Source organism: Phalacrocorax carbo, chromosome 10 (assembly GCF_963921805.1).
Source record: "Phalacrocorax carbo chromosome 10, bPhaCar2.1, whole genome shotgun sequence".
Lineage (NCBI taxonomy): Eukaryota > Metazoa > Chordata > Aves > Suliformes > Phalacrocoracidae > Phalacrocorax > Phalacrocorax carbo.
This window is the reverse complement of record NC_087522.1, coordinates 19463971-19481180: the sequence shown is the minus strand read 5'-3', so window position 1 is coordinate 19481180 and position 17210 is coordinate 19463971. Positions and strand designations below refer to the sequence as shown.

Here is a 17210-nt window from a genome sequence, read left to right as displayed (position 1 = left end):
CTGAAAGTTAGGTTTAGGGCTTTATAACAGTTTAGGAGTTTTATGTTTGTGATCTATGCAGGTTTAATATTAGCAAATGTGCAAAAAATGTTACTGCGCAGTTTTGTTGGAAAACCTGATATGGAATGGGTCCATGTTAAAGCATTTTTTTAAAAAGAATTTTCTCTCATATTTTTTTTGTTTTCATTTCCACAGGACTTTGGGGAGGAGCAGAGCATTTTGCTCTTTCTCCGCATTTCAAACCATGAAAAAAAGAATCTATCTGAAATCCCTTATATTACTAATGCTACTGTCCTTCAGAGGCACCAGAGCTTTTCACGAACACTGGTGAAATCTCTGGAAATTATTAGTGTCTGTCAAGGCATGAACTGTATAGACGTTTGTCCTGTTAAATTCAGTTCCTTGAAGGATGCAGTTAAAGCATTGATTTGGCTGAACAAGCGACGCCTGAGGCACTGCTGCTTAGAGCCCTTGCCGGTTAGCAGCTGCTCAGATGCCTGCCTGGAAGCCAGCTGCTGGCAGATGAGGCTTTCAGTGGAACAAATCTCTTGGCACCATTGTTAGTTGTGGCCACAGCTATGGTGTCTGAGATGCCCGCAGGTATTCCAAACACAGTTCTGCTCTAGTTTCTTAATGAGAGCAGGGTTGCACTGTTAACACTATGAATGTGATAAGTAAGGTGCACTTTTTTATTATTCAGCTTTATAATTCTCAACATGGGCTTACAGGTTTCATTTAATCAAAAAAATTTACCTAGCTCAGTATAAGCTATGTGCATTCTTCAGATCCCATGAGCCTGTGAATTTGTGAAATGAGAAATACAGCATGCTTAATGATTTTCATGTTCTCCAAGTAGTACACTAATTGTGTTTTTTCACCAAGAAGAATAATTGCATGCATTAAGGCCTATCTCAATTTTACATGTTTTTACCAAAACTGTTTCTGTCTTTTCTGCTTTTGGCACTTCCAACAAACGTAAACAGAAGGGAAAAATAACTTAGCATGGCATCTGAATACTTTCTTGTTGTTGGGGGTGTTTTTGTGGTGGTTTTTTTGTTTGTGGGTTGTTTTTTTTTAATTTTATGGTATTCAGAGCAACTGTGGTTGGGGTTTAATATATTGAGCAGGAAGGGATATGCTTATAGCAGGAACCCAAGAGGGAAAAGCAAGCAACAGATGTCTCAAAGCTTTAGACATACACTTCACAAATCATTTTTTCAAAGTACATTGTTCCATACGCTGTATAAACCAGACAGCACAATGTAGATTAATGCTTTTGAGGGGGGAGAAGGAATTTAGTTCATCACTGGTGGACATAATTATTCTTATTTTTCCAAAGTAATTTATTTGGGGATGAATGTTAAGAGATGTTTAGAATTAGATCGTTAACAATGATTTGAGAATGCTCTGCTAGGCTATAAATCTCCTGGGGACCAGGTGCACTGTATTAATCAAGACATAGCATAAGCAGAGAAGACAAGAGATTGAACTTACATTTGACAGTACTGCGTGACTCCTGGAATCCAGCTGACTCTGAACCCCAGCCCAGGGCTTCACACTCGCGCTCCTCCCCTTGCCCGTGCCTGGCACTCGTGCTTGCACCTCCTCTGCTCTTTTCTGCCAGCCAGCACATCTTCCAGAGCCCCACACTGCGCTTACGCCCATCCTCCAGCGTCTGGTATACCCAGTTGGGAGTAAAGGCAGCTGCGTTATTAAGTATAAGTGAGACCAGGGCTACCAACACAGCTGTGGCTACCAGTTTCTGGACAGTCATATCTGACTGTCAGCTTGCTGCCAGTCTCTATTTGCAGAAGACACGAGGTCTCAATCAGCTGCAGCACATTGAAATTGGACTTGAAACAGAGGCAGCTTCACTAGGATGTTACAAATGGCTAGAGGACATCACCGTTCATTCTCAAAGTCAACTCCAGAGGTGTTTCTGATCAAGGAAATGAGAATTTTGTGAGGTAGGTAGGAGAATTCCATAAAATAAGAACACAAAGAAGCTTTTTTAGGTCCTTCCCAGCTTTGACTTATCCACCTTCTTGCACTTTGATAAGTAATGCCAGTCCTGTAGTGAACTGAATGATAGGGAGGTCCATTCCTTGTGAGATGAGGCAAATCCAGAAAGAATCCAGTCTTGAGGCAGGAGAGCCTGAGCTGTGGCTGGGGCAGAGGCGGGGATGAAGCCAGCAGCGTGCCAAATGCGCAGGGTATTCCAAGCCAAGCAGCACCGCTCCAAAAGCCCTTTTTTTCAGGTCCAAACTTCAGAATATCGTGCAAACTATGACAAATGTCATTCTCTCAAAGCCAAGCCGAACTGGAGGAGAATGCTGTCATCCCAAAGGAGCTCTGCAAGTTTGGAGTATCTCGAGGAGTTTGCTCTGCTGTGTGAAGATCCGAGCTGCGAGTGCCGGGACGGGAGAACAGCCACTGCTGTGAGGAAAAGGCCCCCCCACCTCTCCACGAAGAGGAAATGGCTGTTTTTGTGGCTGTTTTTGGCGAGCTTCAGGGCGTAGTCGACTGCAACAAACAGAGCCACTGCCACAGCAGTCAAACATTAACAGGATGTGTTTCCTGAAAGGAAAAGATTATGGAGACTTCTAAAGTTGTACCTCCTCCCCTCGGAGAGCCCCCCTCCTCATCTCACTCCTCCTACCCTCCCAGCAGCACAAAGCAAGGCTGCGAGGACCGGGCTGTACATCGCAGGGGAGCCCAGGGAGCAAATCAGAGGTCCTCTTCAAAAGGAAAAAAAGAAATCCCCAACCTCAACCCTCAGAGCATGAGATCTGCAGAAATGGCTTGAGGAGAGGGATTTTGAAATGCTTTTTACTGAAGGCAAAACAGGACTGGGGTTAGTTGTTGAACAGCGTGACAAAAGCGATGCGGGTTGGGGACTGATGTCCCCCTTCCTCTCTGCAACCCTAGAAGGGAGCATGGCAGATAAATAGAAAATATAAAATCTCAAGATTCTGACCCTGCTAAACAAACGAATTTGGGGGTGTCTGAAAAGGCAGTTGCAAGTGTTACAGTGTGAATGGAGTTGAAAATCGCTGCACTGCAACTGTGCAGGGCTGGCACAACCCTGAGCCCCGCGACCCAGTTTGCTGTGAATGCTGTGGCTCTGCACTGCCTCTGAGAATGCTGGCCGCTTCCCTTCAGTGCCCGGAGGATGGAAAAGCTTCTGCAAGTTGCTTAATATAATGCCTCTGTTCACAATCCAGTACAGAATTGACTACCATACAGCAAGCTGGGACTGCAGCACTGGTGCTGCAAAAGCTGCAACGAAAGCAGCTCTAACAAACAGCTTAAAAAAGAGTTGTTGAGGGCATTTCAAACTGTCCCTGAACGTGGATGTTTCTAGAGGGGTCTTGCAAAGACCAGCTCCCTAAATGGCTGTTTGCTGTTTCTTGTTTCCATCAGCTGCCACAGCAGGACCTGCTGCGGAGCTGGGGACAAGGGCAGGGTTCCCCAGTGGGCATTGCCTCACTGCTGCGGCTGCTGGCTTCCCGCCCCTCCAGGCCGTATTGCCTGTCGTTATGCCCTTCCTTGATCTGAGCCTGTCAAAATTCTTTAGGCTGAAAGAATACTGTACAAGGTGTAGTATTAAATAGCATATTGTGAAATGAAGGTGTGACATTCTTGTCGACAGCCTGGAGAGGGAGTAGTGAGAAGTTGCGGCAGAGTACCTGTATCACCAGGCGCATCTGCACCGCACCAACCCCACCTGAGATGCTGGCACGAGAGTTCACGTTACTGTAATTAATAATATTAGATTAGAAACGGATTTATTTTTATAGCAGTTCTGTCTTACCAGCTAAGTTACTTTGCCCTTAGTCAACAGGTCCGTACTGTAGACAAACTGGTTGGCAATTTTATGAAAGTTAATGTTTTATTTTCTAAGACTTGTTGCTGAGAGGAGTGGAAAATATTTCAATGAAGTTCATATGCCCCTATAATTAGGTTTCAGCTATTGGAATTGAATGTACAAGTCTGGCTGTGAATTCACACCTCTCCTGTGTGCTTGGTTAATTTTTAATCCTTAAATGGATTAAGTTTTAGGTACTTTGAGTATCTTCATGCTCTCACAGCAGTACAGAATCTTTGGTTTCTTTTCTTCCTGTGACTAGTCAGGTTTCTATACGTCCCTGATTTTAGAAGCTCCAATATAAATAACATCCTGGTGCCTGCCATTCTTCAAAGAAATTTCGTAACAACAATGACTGCATTTTCATATTTTTTTATAACCCATGGTTTATTTGTTATTGTTTTAAGCCTGTGATTCAGCGGCAAGGCAGAGGATGTTCATATACAGATAACGCCAGGGAAAAATATCTTTTACCACATTGCACACCTGCTTCTGCCCCCTCCTGTCTTTTGATTTTTGTGATTTGTTGAAGTCTGAGCATGTATTTTCAGAAGGGCAAAAACTTTGTCTGCATGTTATGTGTAAAAAAAATAGCAATTGTATTTTACAAAGGCCAAACAAATCAGTCTAATAAGTTAAAACTTAGTCACATCTTATGCTCTTTTCACAGCAATTATTTGGTGTGAGAATATTCAACCTTTCTTGAATTCCATCAACATTAAAAATAAATCATGTTCTTCCTAAGTCATACTTATCTTTGAGCGTCAAAGGGACCAGGTGATCTAAACATCATGGCATTAGTTTCTGGTTGAGGTACATGATACTTCAGAAATTCTTTGTGTTACATATGCAAGTCAATGAGTTTTCATTTAAGGCAGCTTTCCCAGAGGAAAAAACAAATGTCTTTCTCTCTCCCAGATCATTGCGGCTGCAGATGGGTTGGTGGCTACGTAGTGAGTTGCAGCTGGGAATGGGTGCAGATGAGTCAAGTGGATCAATTCACTGCCACGTGTAGCACAGGAGATGGCGCTAGGACTGGTGACAAAGTTGGCCTTGGATCAGATGCTTCATCCCTGTAGCTATGGGGAGGTGGTCATCTCCGAAAAGGCTGCAAAGTTTTAAGTCCATGCAGTCTCTCTGTTGGTGGGGATTGCCATGTCACAAATGATTTGGGACTTTTAGTTTTTGTAACGATGGAAATTTTTCTGGGACTGTCGATCATGACTTACAGAGCAGAACGGACAGCAGCACTGAGGTCTTCAGCCCGCCTGGGTAGTACACCAGTATGGAGAGTATCGGAGAAGCAACGCAAGGCAGCAGGAATTGCTGTAGGCTGCAGTAATTCAGCAAGCACATGATGACTTTTTTTCCCCATGGCAAAATTTCTGGTGGATGTTCTTATTGGAAGTAGCTGTTTGCTAACGGCTTGTTCCATGCTAGCGAGTGGTTCTGCTCAGTGGTAGGTTAAATTACTCCATACAATTTGCATAGCAGCTTATAAAGCGTTATGGGTCTTTCTGGGTGAGAAATCATTTATGTAAATGTAATTTTACTTTCAGAATCCTAATAATTTGAATTATATCAGATAACTATTTGCTTCCATACTGAATTTATGCATTTACTACCTAATAGATTCTGTTTATAGGTGTTTATGCAGGGAACAGTCTTTTTTCTGTTGTCTTTTAATAGGCAAATGGCATTCTATTCAATGAATAACAATACCTAAAGATGTAAAGTTGGGGAATTCCCCAAATGAGTAGATTTCACCAAGTCAAAATTAAATGAGTTTTGCAAATGTCCAGTAAATTTTCCTAGCCTGCTGCTACCAAAATGGCTCCGTTATTCATTTTTTGTTACCTTTTAAATCAAACGGTACATTTGACGCTGACTGTGGGCATGTTCAGTCAGTGACATTCTCTGTCTTCACTCAGAGATCTTGTGCTTCCCGTACAAAACAGTCCACGAATCCTTCTGATCCTTTAAAAAATAAAAAGAAAAATCACTTTAATTAATGCTTCTCTACTGACAAATGTGCCGAATACATTCAATTGCAGTATTTACTGCATTCCTTAGGACACGAGAGTTCTGTTTGATACAATTCACACTGAACAGTAGCTTGGTGTTGATTTTATCAGGATAAGTTTGGAATAGACAAAGCTAAGTATTTAATATATTATAGATTCTATTCTGTAAGGCTTTTGTTGATTTATCAAATATCCTGTTTCTGCCAGGCAAGGGTTTTTAGGAATAATCTAGACAGCTTTCAATATTTTGATCATACCTGAAAAACAGCTGACATATTTCTCAGAGAAGTGTTCATTTAGTATGAGTAACACTATTGAGAATCTCATTGAACTGTTGCAACTTTTCATATATTATTTAGTTCCTTCTTACCTTCTAGTCCCACTGAACAGGCATAACCAGAACCTGATAAATGCATTTTAAAAGCATCTAACATAATTTAGCTACATCAGATGGAACCCAATTTTTTCAAGCCCTGAGTTTTTTCTGGGTTACAAGAAAATAGACAGTAAGCCACCTATTTTCACATTTTAACTGCCTATTTATTTTGCAGTAGCTTGGAGAGAAGATCAGTGTCCAGTTTCATAGATGCATTTAAAATTTCACGTAGTACTTCTAAATGCCTGCTAACCTTAGGAATCATGTAGTTTGTCTCATTTGACCATGTCCAAGCCCTCTGTAGCCATTATGGTCCACAGCATGATGCTTTTATCCTATGACTTGTCTATCAAATCATGTGTATGTAAAGGTGATCATAAATCAATTAACTGGTCAGTATCACCCACTGTTGTAGATGTCAGCCACATGACATTAACGCATTTTTCAGGGGCTGGAACGTCCAACTTTAAGTTACTGAAAACCAGGCAAGGGATTAATGTTTGAAAAATAGTAATAGATATTGTTAATTTTCCTTAGGAAGCAGCACCTGCTTTGTCCTGTCGCTTTCCTTTGCGTGGAACCCCTCCCAGGCAGCACGTACACAGCAGGTGGAGGCTGGGAAGGGCGGTGCCCAGTGCCCTGCAGCCTGTGTCCAGGCCAGCCCAGACCCCATTTACATTGGGGTAAGTCTGTTGGATCAGCAAAAGCTCTCCTGCTTGCTGGCTTTATTTCCATTTTTGATAGCCCAGGCTGTCCCCGAGGCACAAGGGGACACCCACGCACTCCAGGTAGATGTATGCTTTAGGGACCTAATAATATATTGTAATATGTTATATATAATATAGTGCTATAGGAATGTAATAATATATTAATACATATTATATATACTCTAGTGCCAAAAGTATATAATAATATATTATTATATATAATCTACAATGTGGTGTTATAGATATATCTGATATTAGTGTTATAGATAGTACGCTCTGCAGGAAGACCTGGATAGGCTGGAAGAGCGGGCTAACAAGAACCTTATGAAGTTCAGCAAGGAGAAGTGTAAGGTCATGCACCTGGGAAAACATAATCCAGGAGTGCAGCACAGACTGGGATCCACCTGGCTGGAGAGCAGCTCTGTGGAAAGGGACCTGGGGGTCCTGGTGGACAGGAAGCTCAACATGAGCCAACAGTGTGCTGCTGCGGCCAAGACGACCAACAGGATGCTGGGTTGCATCAAAAAGGGCATCACCAGCACAGGTAAAGAAGTCATTATCCCGCTCTACTCAGCGCTTGTCAGGCCACACCTGGAGTGCTGTGTACAGTTCTGGTCCCCACTATACAAAAAGGATGTGGACAGGCTGGAAGGGGTCCAGAGAAGGGCCACCAGGATGATCAAAGGACTGGGAAGCTGCCATACGAGGATAGGCTGGGAGAGCTGGGTTTGTTCAGCCTTGAGAAAAGGAGGCTCAGAGGGGATCTCATCACCATGTACCAGTACTTAAGGGGCAGCTACAAAGACGACGGAGACTCCCTTTTTACACGGAGTCACATGGAGAGGACAAGGGGGAATGGACACAAGCTGCTCTTGGGGAGATTCCAATTGGACACGAGAGGAAAATTTTTCACAGTGAGGACAGTCACCATCGGAATAATCTCCCCAGGGAAGTGGTTGACGCGGCCACGTTGGACACCTTCAAGAGTCGTCTGGACAGGGTGCTGGACCATCTTGTCTAGACTGTGCTCTTCCTAGAAAGGTTGGACTAGATGATCCCTGAGGTCCCTTCCAACCTGTGATTTTATGATTTCTCTTCGTATTATACAGTAGTCTTTTAAAGCATAATGCTTAGGGTCCTGTTCAACGAAGTGGGGCCCAAATTGGAAAGAGAGCTGTTTTATTTTCTCCCAATCAAGATATCTAGAGGCAAGAGATGGAACATATGTTCATTTTCCAAATATGCCCCATTACATGGAGGGAGAGAGAGAGTTTGTAGTGAGATGCCTCAGACACATAAATCTCCAGCACTTCTAAATAATACTAAATTTACTGGATTTTTAGTTTAAACTTTCATGCAAAATGGGCAATGAAAAATACATAGCAACAGGAGGGTTTGTAAAATACTGTTAGATGCTATAAACATACTTTCATAGAAAAACAGATGCAAAAGATCAGATGTAAAGGAAGAGAAACTTTTTCATCAGATACGTGGTAAAACTTGTGTCCAGTCAAAAGAGGCGTAAAAGTTTGCTTTCCAGATCCATAGTGCTATTGATGTGGCCTTAAGCCTGGGAGTTTGGGGTGCGGCAGCAGCTCATTTATTCATGTGCTTCACAGGGAGGCGTCGCTCCCCCAGGATGCTTGGGGGGCACATTCCCATTGCTCTGCTCATGCTGTTGCGTCTGGCCTCCATTAAGTTTCCAGCTTCAGCTGATGAAGTACAGATGCGAGCAGTTTTCCAAGGGGGAGAAGAGGAGGAGGAGGAGGGGAAGAACAGGAAATTCCCAGAGCATGAGCTGGGGGCATGGTAAATCATTACTTGGCATTTTATATGCAACAGCAGGGCCAGGCCTGGAGGGAAGAGTCGCTGCTTTTTAGGGATGCAAGGACAGATTCGTCTTTCTCGCTACACTAACAACTGTTGAGAGAGAAGCCGTGTTTTGCCTGCAATTTAAGTAAGCCTGTTCTGCACTTCCTGTTTCTTGTTTCTTAACCAGACTTGCATTAATTTGCCCACATTCCCCAGGGACAGCAGGACTCTTGCTCTGGTACTGGAGGTGTCCGTCTGCTAGGGAGGTTGTGCCATGCCAAGGCCACGGCTGGTCTTGGGACATGGAGAAATGTGGAAGCACATTGCCGATACTTCCTGGATTGCTCTCTTCTCTAAACACATCCCTGCCTGTGGGCCTGCCCACTCCTGCCAGAAAGCCTGCTGGGTGCCTCCAGCTGAATAGTTTGCAAGGGAAATGTCTAAAAAACAATTTGGCATTATAAAAATTGTCTGTTCTTTCTGATCAGCCATGGCGTAGAGGTGTCTTTTCAGGGGGAAGGCAAAACTGAAGTTCTGCCTAAGGGTCTCCTGGTCTTTCTGCAGGAGCTGTGGGTGGATCTGTCCCAGTGTCCTGGCCCCGGCCAAGGTTTGGGAGCACATATCTGCTGTGTTAACCCCCCATGGTTTTGGTGAGAGACAGTCCTTGCCGTTGCTCAGCTGCGGCTTGATTGCGGTGCTCTGTGGTGGTCAACAGCTCTGGGGTTTGTGCCTCAGTTAGGCAGTGAGGCCTTCTGTGTGTTTTGTGGTAGTATATTTTTGTGAAGTTCTTTGGATCCTTTGCATTTCACAGGGTGGTGTTACTCTGGTACCTTTATAGTTTTAAAATAAGATATAATAATGAAATAATAAATACAAAGAAATATATTAATAAGTATATAATATATGCATCAAAGATGGTCTTTGCAAGCAAATAGTGTATTGCTGTGTCAGAAATACTTGTGTACCTTAGCAGCAGTATATGGAGTGTGGTGCTAAAAGGAATGGTCTCTCAAAGCAGAAACAGTTTTCTAATATTTTGCTGCAGGAAGAAGATTGAAATAATACATGTATGTACTTCTTAGCTTTGTTCTAGTTTGTAAGTTTGTAAGTGGTGTTCTTGTGAGGGGCATGCCTAGCAGAAAGAACCAGCCTGTGCTGCAGCTCTACATGGACCGGGGAGAAGGTTCGGCTGTGGGTTCTCCCCCATGCAGCTGCTAACAAAGCCATCCTTAGCTCCCGTGGGAGAATGGGAACTCCTCTGTGCAGAGCAGGGCCAGGTTCATTAGATGAAACATCCCTTCAAGCCTTCTTGGAGAGCAGAGGCATGAGAAGGGATGGTCAGGGGGAGGCAATGTTTTTATGTTTCATAGGTACTTGTGCTGGTGAGCTGCTCTTAGGCTGTCTCTTGCTGTGGTCTCTGCACTGGATAAGTCCATGCAAGCACTGCTGTACTGTGAACACGTCCAAATTCAGTGCTTTGGTCCATTTTGACCACAGTGTTGAATTTTTGGTGTGTGCTCACCATCTGCCCAGCTGGGACTGTTGAGAAGGCAGCACTTGGCAAAATAAAACTAAATGCAGAGCGCATCAACTGGAAATGTTTCTTCCTCTGTATTTGTTGCACCCACGTGGTACTCCACTGCTGGAGCCTCTCGGGTTAGTTTTGCAAGTGGTCTGGAGTGGAGGAGGAAGAGGTGGAATGGCAGAGCTGCAGCCTCCCGGGGCAGAGGTACTTGTGGGTGGTCCACTGTATTCGGCTGGCATGGGTGCCAAGGTGACCCTCGGGCAAGTTGTGCCTGGGGCAAGAGCTCCCAAAGAGGAACCCCTGGGGCAGCAGCTCCCACCGAGTTTTAAAGTTGGCAGGAGCCATTGCCATTCAGGAAAGCATAATGCAGCCAATAGATGATGAATAGCATCTTCCAAGTCCTGCTGTATGTCTCTGCACACTGTTATCTTTTAAGTTTGTACTTTAAAATACACTGTTTGGTCTATTTCCTTTCAAGTTTCCGCTCCCTCTAGTCTAAATAAGATTTTGCATCTGCTTGTCATTCAAGCCCATGAACTCTCGTCTTCTTACAGTGAGGGAATTGCAAGCTGTCAAGGCTCTGGAAAATAAAGAGTTTGATCTCCTTTCAGAAACTTGCAGTTAGTCATTTTGACAAAGCACAGCACAGTCTGTTCCTTCACCCAGAGTGAAATGGCTATTGGCAACTTCTTCTGGCATGCTACAGATTTTGGAAAACATGTTTCTTTTCCTTGTGCATAGCGAAGAGCAGCCATGCCAATGCACACAAGATTTGACATCTTTTACTAATGACAGAACTCACTGTCCTTGTTGATCAAAGCTAGGTGACAGTATCTACCAAGACCTAAATGTTCTTTAAAGGAGGTTTTCCTGCTCTTTCCAGTTCCAGATACAGGCAGTGGCCGGAATAAAAGAGAAATCAATTCCAACTTTTCAAAAAATAGGATGGTCACATCTGCTGATATAAGTCAATATTTCTATATTGAGTGGTGGTGCATAGACTTACACTCAGAAGGATCTAGCACTGAGGTTTTTGTAAGGCTTTTCCAGTTCTGAAGCTACTGTGCTCTGTTTCAATGTTCCTTTTGGCTCTGCAGTCTGGGGGACGTGGGCATGTCGGAGCAGAGCATTAGAGGAGGCTGCGTTTGAACCACATTCAGCATGGACATGCAGAAAAATTCAGTAAAATATTCAGACATGCGTTTTTGCTTTTCTAAAAGAAGCAAAACTTCTGAGCTATCTGAAATTTGCCCGATTTATCACTTCTGATCCTATTTTCTTTTCTCTATACTGTTTGGTCTTAATTAAGTTTATGTCACATATTTGTGTTGATTACTACCTGAAAATTTATACCAGTTGTAGTTGCAAATAAAAGATGATCTAACTGTAAAATAAATTAGGAAAAGCATTTTTTCTCTGCCTATCTTTATTGTATGTGTTCGACAGCACGTCGTGTCTCATCTGCTTCACTGCTTCCCGGTTAGTCACTTTCCCCTGTTTGTGCAGGGCTTTCCCACAGCAACTGGGAAGAGAAAAACATTTTATTCATGGGAAAACTGGAAGGGGATTTGCTTGCAGATGCAGGACCTGAAGGGTCATTCACTCTTTCTTTTTTTTTTTTTCCTCTTTCTTTTTTTTTCTTCTTTTTTTTGGCTGTTATAATTTAGATACTTTGTGTTGTGGTAGTGTCTGAGAACTGTATGGACCATACCTCCTTGAGGTTCACACACTGAAAAAAGCCTGTATTTTGAATGCTTATGGTTTCTTTTAGTCAAACATATTACATTTTATTCTGAAGAGCCTCAAATGTAAATAGAATCTATTAAAATCTTTGCTTGTCACCCCATGTAATTGTCAACTGTGTCGTAGTCCTTCTGTTGAGCAACACTGCCTGCTGAGGCAGTGCATGGGAGCGTGGTGCTCCCATGAGGTCCCTGCCTCTGTCTTGGCAGAGGATTTTGCAATGTCAAGTGTAAGCTCTTAGCTTACACTGAGGAGTTTTCATTCTGAGCATGAAAAAGCTTTTCTTTGTGCCATTTTTTAATGCAAATTTTAAATTAGAACATGATAGTAGTTTCCAGCATAAGGTTTATGTATACAACACCTTTCTCATAGTTTTTCTTTTGAATTCTGAACATCGACGTGGGGGTACTGTGAATGTCTGTACGTTGCAGCCACAGCAAGAGCCACAGTGATGGGTGCACAATAAATGTTTATATATGTGCAAACATAACTGCTTTTCTTCAGACATTGGTGTAAAATAAAACCCACAATATTTCCTTAAGGCTGTGGGCATTCACACCAGAGCTAACCTTTATCTCTGAGGCCTATTTCTGTTCCTCTTCAATCTTCACACAGCAACTGAGTCTCTTTGTTACGTCCAGCAAGTGTCCAACGTACTGATGTTTTTTTGCTTTCACACTTTTCTCTTTCCTTGCATCTTATCTGCTTAGGACCCAAACCTTGAAGGTGACACCATAACAGCTCTCCTTTTCTTTCCCATTTCTCACAGTGAGGCCGTCTGGGAGAGCATGGCTCGCATGTGTGTGAAGACTCAGAGGCTCGATGTTGCCAAAATTTGCCTTGGAAACATGGGACATGCAAGAGGAGCCAAGGCGTTGAGGGAGGCTGAACAAGAACCAGAGCAGGAGGCCAGAGTGGCTGTGCTGGCCATTCAGCTGGGCATGCTGGTAAACCCCACGGACCATACACACTTGGGAATATCCCCCCCACTTAAGTAGGGACAAAAATGTGAAACTGATCATTTTTTTTAAATTCTAAAATGCAAAAACCTTGGTGGGGAGTAAAACCTATTGCCAGGTTTCCAAGAAGTGATGAAGAACAGTTCTGACAATTGTTTTGCTGAAGTTGAGTTTTTTATCCTAGGGAAACAGGCATCTCCTTGAGCATTGCACAACCACATGCTGCACGATTTCTGCGTGACGCTGATCAGGGGCTTTCCCTGAACTCCAGAGGCCCAGCAGTCCCCTGAGCCCTTTTTGCATTCCTGACAAAATAGATGAGAATGAGCGTGGCAGAATTTGATGCCTGGAAATAAGAGTACCAGGAGCCATAGCCACCTAAGGGTGTAGCAGATTGATCGTCTGTTTTCTTAACTACTGTACAGAATTTATATAAGAGTTTTACTCCCACATGAAAAATTGCTGAATGAAGGAAACAGCTTTTAAGGGTGGTTTATGTGTGAAATATTAAACAGAAAAACTGTTTTCTTGGGTCATAATTCTTCCAAGCTTAATCATTCTAGGTTTGAATAGATTAAAAAATGATGTACTTTAAAGTATTCTAGCTAAAATGTTTCAACAAACATATTTTAAGGTCCAATATGGGAAATGTAAGTTCCATTTTGACATGTTTGTTTGTAGAGTGAAATGCTAAAGCTGTGTTCTGCCAGAGAGTGAGGACTGGCTTAAGGTATTTGAGCAGGTTAGGCAAAATTGGTGTCTTCTGCAGGTTTGGAGAGCGCTGGCAAGCCACATTTGCTGCTTATGCTGTCCCAGGGATGCCTGCTCTACTACAGTCACCCAGATTGCCATCCTGGCTTTCCTATCATGAGAACAGTAACTTGCTTGGATCCAGCACAGCCAGAGGACACGGTCAGGCTGTTCTCCCTGTAGTCTGGCAACTGTTGCCTTGTCCCTGTATCAGGAGCCCGACCTGGCAGCAAATACATACCAAAATGGACCTTGTCTTTCTCATATGTCTTTACTGTGTCTGAACCCACTCCCCTTGATTACCAATAGAACCAAGATCTAAAATGGGTTTAAGACCAGCATTATCATGTGGTTTGAAAACTGAGCAGAGCACTGTTGAGTGAGGTGACTGATAAGAGCATGTATTCACCTTGATTTAATGCCTTCATCAATGATCTGTAACAAAAGCAGAGATTTTTGGTTTGGGAACTAAACGATAAGATTCAGGCATATGATCTGTAAGAGGGAAAAACTGTGAAAGGAGAATTTATGGAATACCCAACAGTTCATAGGAAATCACAAATTAAATAAAAAATGGCAGGGTGCTCTGACAGCAAAAATCTGTTTGGGGCTGTGTTTGAGGAGACACCACATCCTGGGGCTTTGATTTGATAACTTCTGTCTGTGTTTGTTGCAGCTACAGCTGGAACATGGACTTCCACGCTTAAGTATCTCATTACCAGAAAAAACCATTGATGAACTGGAAGAAGTTCAGAAAGAATCAGTGCAAATTGTTAAGCTCTTGGAAAGGTTTCATAGACAAGGAAATCTTTAAGATAGCCAAATAATTAGAATTTGGCTTAAAAAGGTGTTTAGCGATGTACAACTATTTTAAGAGTGTAAATGCTAGAGACAGAGAGTAACTATTCTGAGTTAAAGTGAAGGAGAAAAGGAAAATTCAGATGAAATGTTTGGAAAAGATTCCTGGCAGAGAAAGCTATGAGGCTGAAAAGCGTCAGTACTCCTTCTTTTGGATATTTAGATCTATTTGGAGAGGCGAAGGGGAACTGTAGCAAAATGAATGCAGTTCTGTTGCTTTTTTCATCTCATACAGAATCATAGTGCAGGCATCTTCCATCTCCACTTTCTGTGCTTTTTTGAATTTGAAACAATAAGAGACAGAAACTATTTTTCTGTCTTGGACAGATAATCTCAATTTGCTAAATATAGTGTTCAGCTGGACAGCAGTAGGGTGGAGCAGGAAAATGCTCCTTCCACAGGAGTACCTCTCAAAGCGTAAAAATAATAGTTCCAGATTTGCTCACCCTTGCGTCAGCATCAGCAAAATCCTCCTGTTCTAATTCCATCTTAAATAAATAGCATTTATTCCATGTTATTCCTCAGTTATTCATGAACAGTGTTGCTACCTCTGAGACCTGATTGGAGGTCACAAGGAGTCCCCTGGCACGTAACACTTTCTTGCCAAAATCCATAGTGCCTAGGACCTTCTCCTGGACCTCACTTCTGGGTAGGCAGCGTGGCTGTTAACTGTAGCCCCACGGGAGCATATCTCCCCTTTCTGAAATGGTTTACGCTCCTGATGACAGCGTTTAATTGTTGATGGCTTGCTCATGTCACCCCCAGTTGATACTGTACAGTAAATGCCAGGATCTGAGTGCTTTCCTTATTTTTACATAAACATCCTGTTTCCCAGTAACGTGCTATTCCAGGCTACGTGTACTTAGTTGGTGAAACCCCCTGCCTGAATTATTGTTACTTTAATTGCATTACAATGACCTGCACCAATAAACTACGCAGAAGTGCAGTGTGTGTTGGGAAGGACACCTATGAAACACCGGTCAGAGCTAGCGGGGTGTTTGTATGCTCTCCTTCCAGGAGGATGCGGAGCGACTGTACAAGGCTTGCAAACGCTACGACCTCCTGAATAAGTTCTATCAAGCCTCAAACCAGTGGCAGAAAGCCATCGAAACAGCAGAAGCTCACGATCGGGTCCACCTACGCACCACGTACTACAACTATGCCAAGCACCTGGAGGCAACCGGAGAACACAGTCTTGCACTCACCCAGTAAGCACCAGCCTGTAGCACCCAGGGGATTTGGAGTCTTTTTCTCCTGTGAAGACTGGAGGCAGGCTAAGGAGGATGTCTGGTGATGACTACTAATAATTAATTAAAGTCTTTTCCTGTTTCTGGTGCTTCCTCATGGGGCAAAAGCATTGTTACACTAAAATTCCCAGCACCCTCACAGGCTAATAAAGCTCAGCGTCGGAAAGGTTAAGTGTCTTGTCGGGGCCAATAGTTGAACCCCACTAATATCCAGTCCTGTACTTGTCCCTGGAAGACTGCTGCCCTCTTTTCCTTCCTTTTCCATGACAAAGCTACTTGTTTACTTCTCCCAAGAGTACCAGACACAACTGCTGTGGCAGAATTTAGTCTGACTTGGGTGCTTCTAGCACCTGGTCCTCTCCTGTGACTGATGAGTCCCTAGAGAAGTCAGGGGAGGTGATTTTTAATGTGTTGTATTTGTTGTTTGAAATCTTAGTTTTATATTAGTTTTACCATATGAAGCAATATGATAATAATAATAATGGTCACTTCTGTTCAGAGTCAAAGTAGAGCTCTGACATGATCAGACAGACCTATTAGATGACTGAGGTGGGCAGGGACATGAGGACACCCTAACGGTGGATGGTGGTGTAAGTGCAGTGATCTCCTGGTAGTGGAAAAGAGGCTGCAGCTGCAGTGGATGGTAGAAGGACTAGGCAAGGCGAGAAGCCCAGGGCTCTTATGACCTTTTCAGCACAGGGATGTGCTTAATGTTTGGGGAGCTTTCAGGGATGTTTCTTCGGGCCATTTCTGTGATCATATTGCCAATGCAATTCCAGGTGCCTTGCAGGAGCATTGAACTTTTTTTTTTCGATGGTGCTGGCAGACTGCAACTGGTCTTACAGTGAACATAATAATACAAATGAAGCAGTGTTATCAGTGTTGTCACTCTATAGCTGTCAAACAACATTAAATGGATTTTTTACATGGGAAGTGAGCTAATAAGGTAGTCATTTCACATCTAATATGTTATTTTTCTCTACAGCTATGAGAAGTCAGACACACATAGGTTCGAGGTACCCCGAATGCTCTCTGAAGACTTACAAGCCCTGGAGAACTACGTCAACAAGATGAAAGACAAGTCAGTGCTATGATTGTTCCTACTCCCAAATGGGACTTTCAGGTCTGAAATACAACCTGTGAAGAGAGCAGGGAAGGAGGAATATGAGTCCTTTCAACCGCAAGGTCAAACCATCATATCCATTATGATCCTCCTACAGCTTTTCAGGATTATGCTACATCTTGCTCAACTGCCACATTAGAGATCTAGGCCGAACTCCCGTATAGTGCAGACCTTTGAATGTCACCCTTGAGTTGGGGTAAAGCCTTGTCTACATTGTG

At 43.1% G+C, this 17210-nt stretch overlaps 3 protein-coding genes across 4 annotated transcripts in view; 2 read left to right on the top strand and 1 right to left on the bottom strand.

The window, feature by feature from the left end:
- Positions 1-2597, bottom strand: part of TMEM204 (transmembrane protein 204) — a 32129-nt gene extending 29532 nt beyond the window's left edge. The window contains exon 1 of the mRNA XM_064462267.1: positions 1495-2597. Coding sequence (XP_064318337.1) covers positions 1495-1774 — 280 coding nt within the window. The 5' untranslated portion in view covers positions 1775-2597. The remainder of the gene's footprint in view (positions 1-1494) is intronic.
- LOC104053172 (major facilitator superfamily domain-containing protein 1) overlaps positions 1-17210 on the top strand; it is a 284336-nt gene that overhangs the window by 149912 nt on the left and 117214 nt on the right. The window lies entirely within an intron of this gene.
- IFT140 (intraflagellar transport 140) overlaps positions 1-17210 on the top strand; it is a 90362-nt gene that overhangs the window by 66835 nt on the left and 6317 nt on the right. For both annotated transcript variants that reach the window (XM_064462262.1, XM_064462263.1), the window contains exons 19-21: positions 12825-13002; positions 15640-15830; positions 16855-16950. In XM_064462262.1, coding sequence (XP_064318332.1) covers positions 12825-13002; positions 15640-15830; positions 16855-16950 — 465 coding nt within the window. The remainder of the gene's footprint in view (positions 1-12824; positions 13003-15639; positions 15831-16854; positions 16951-17210) is intronic.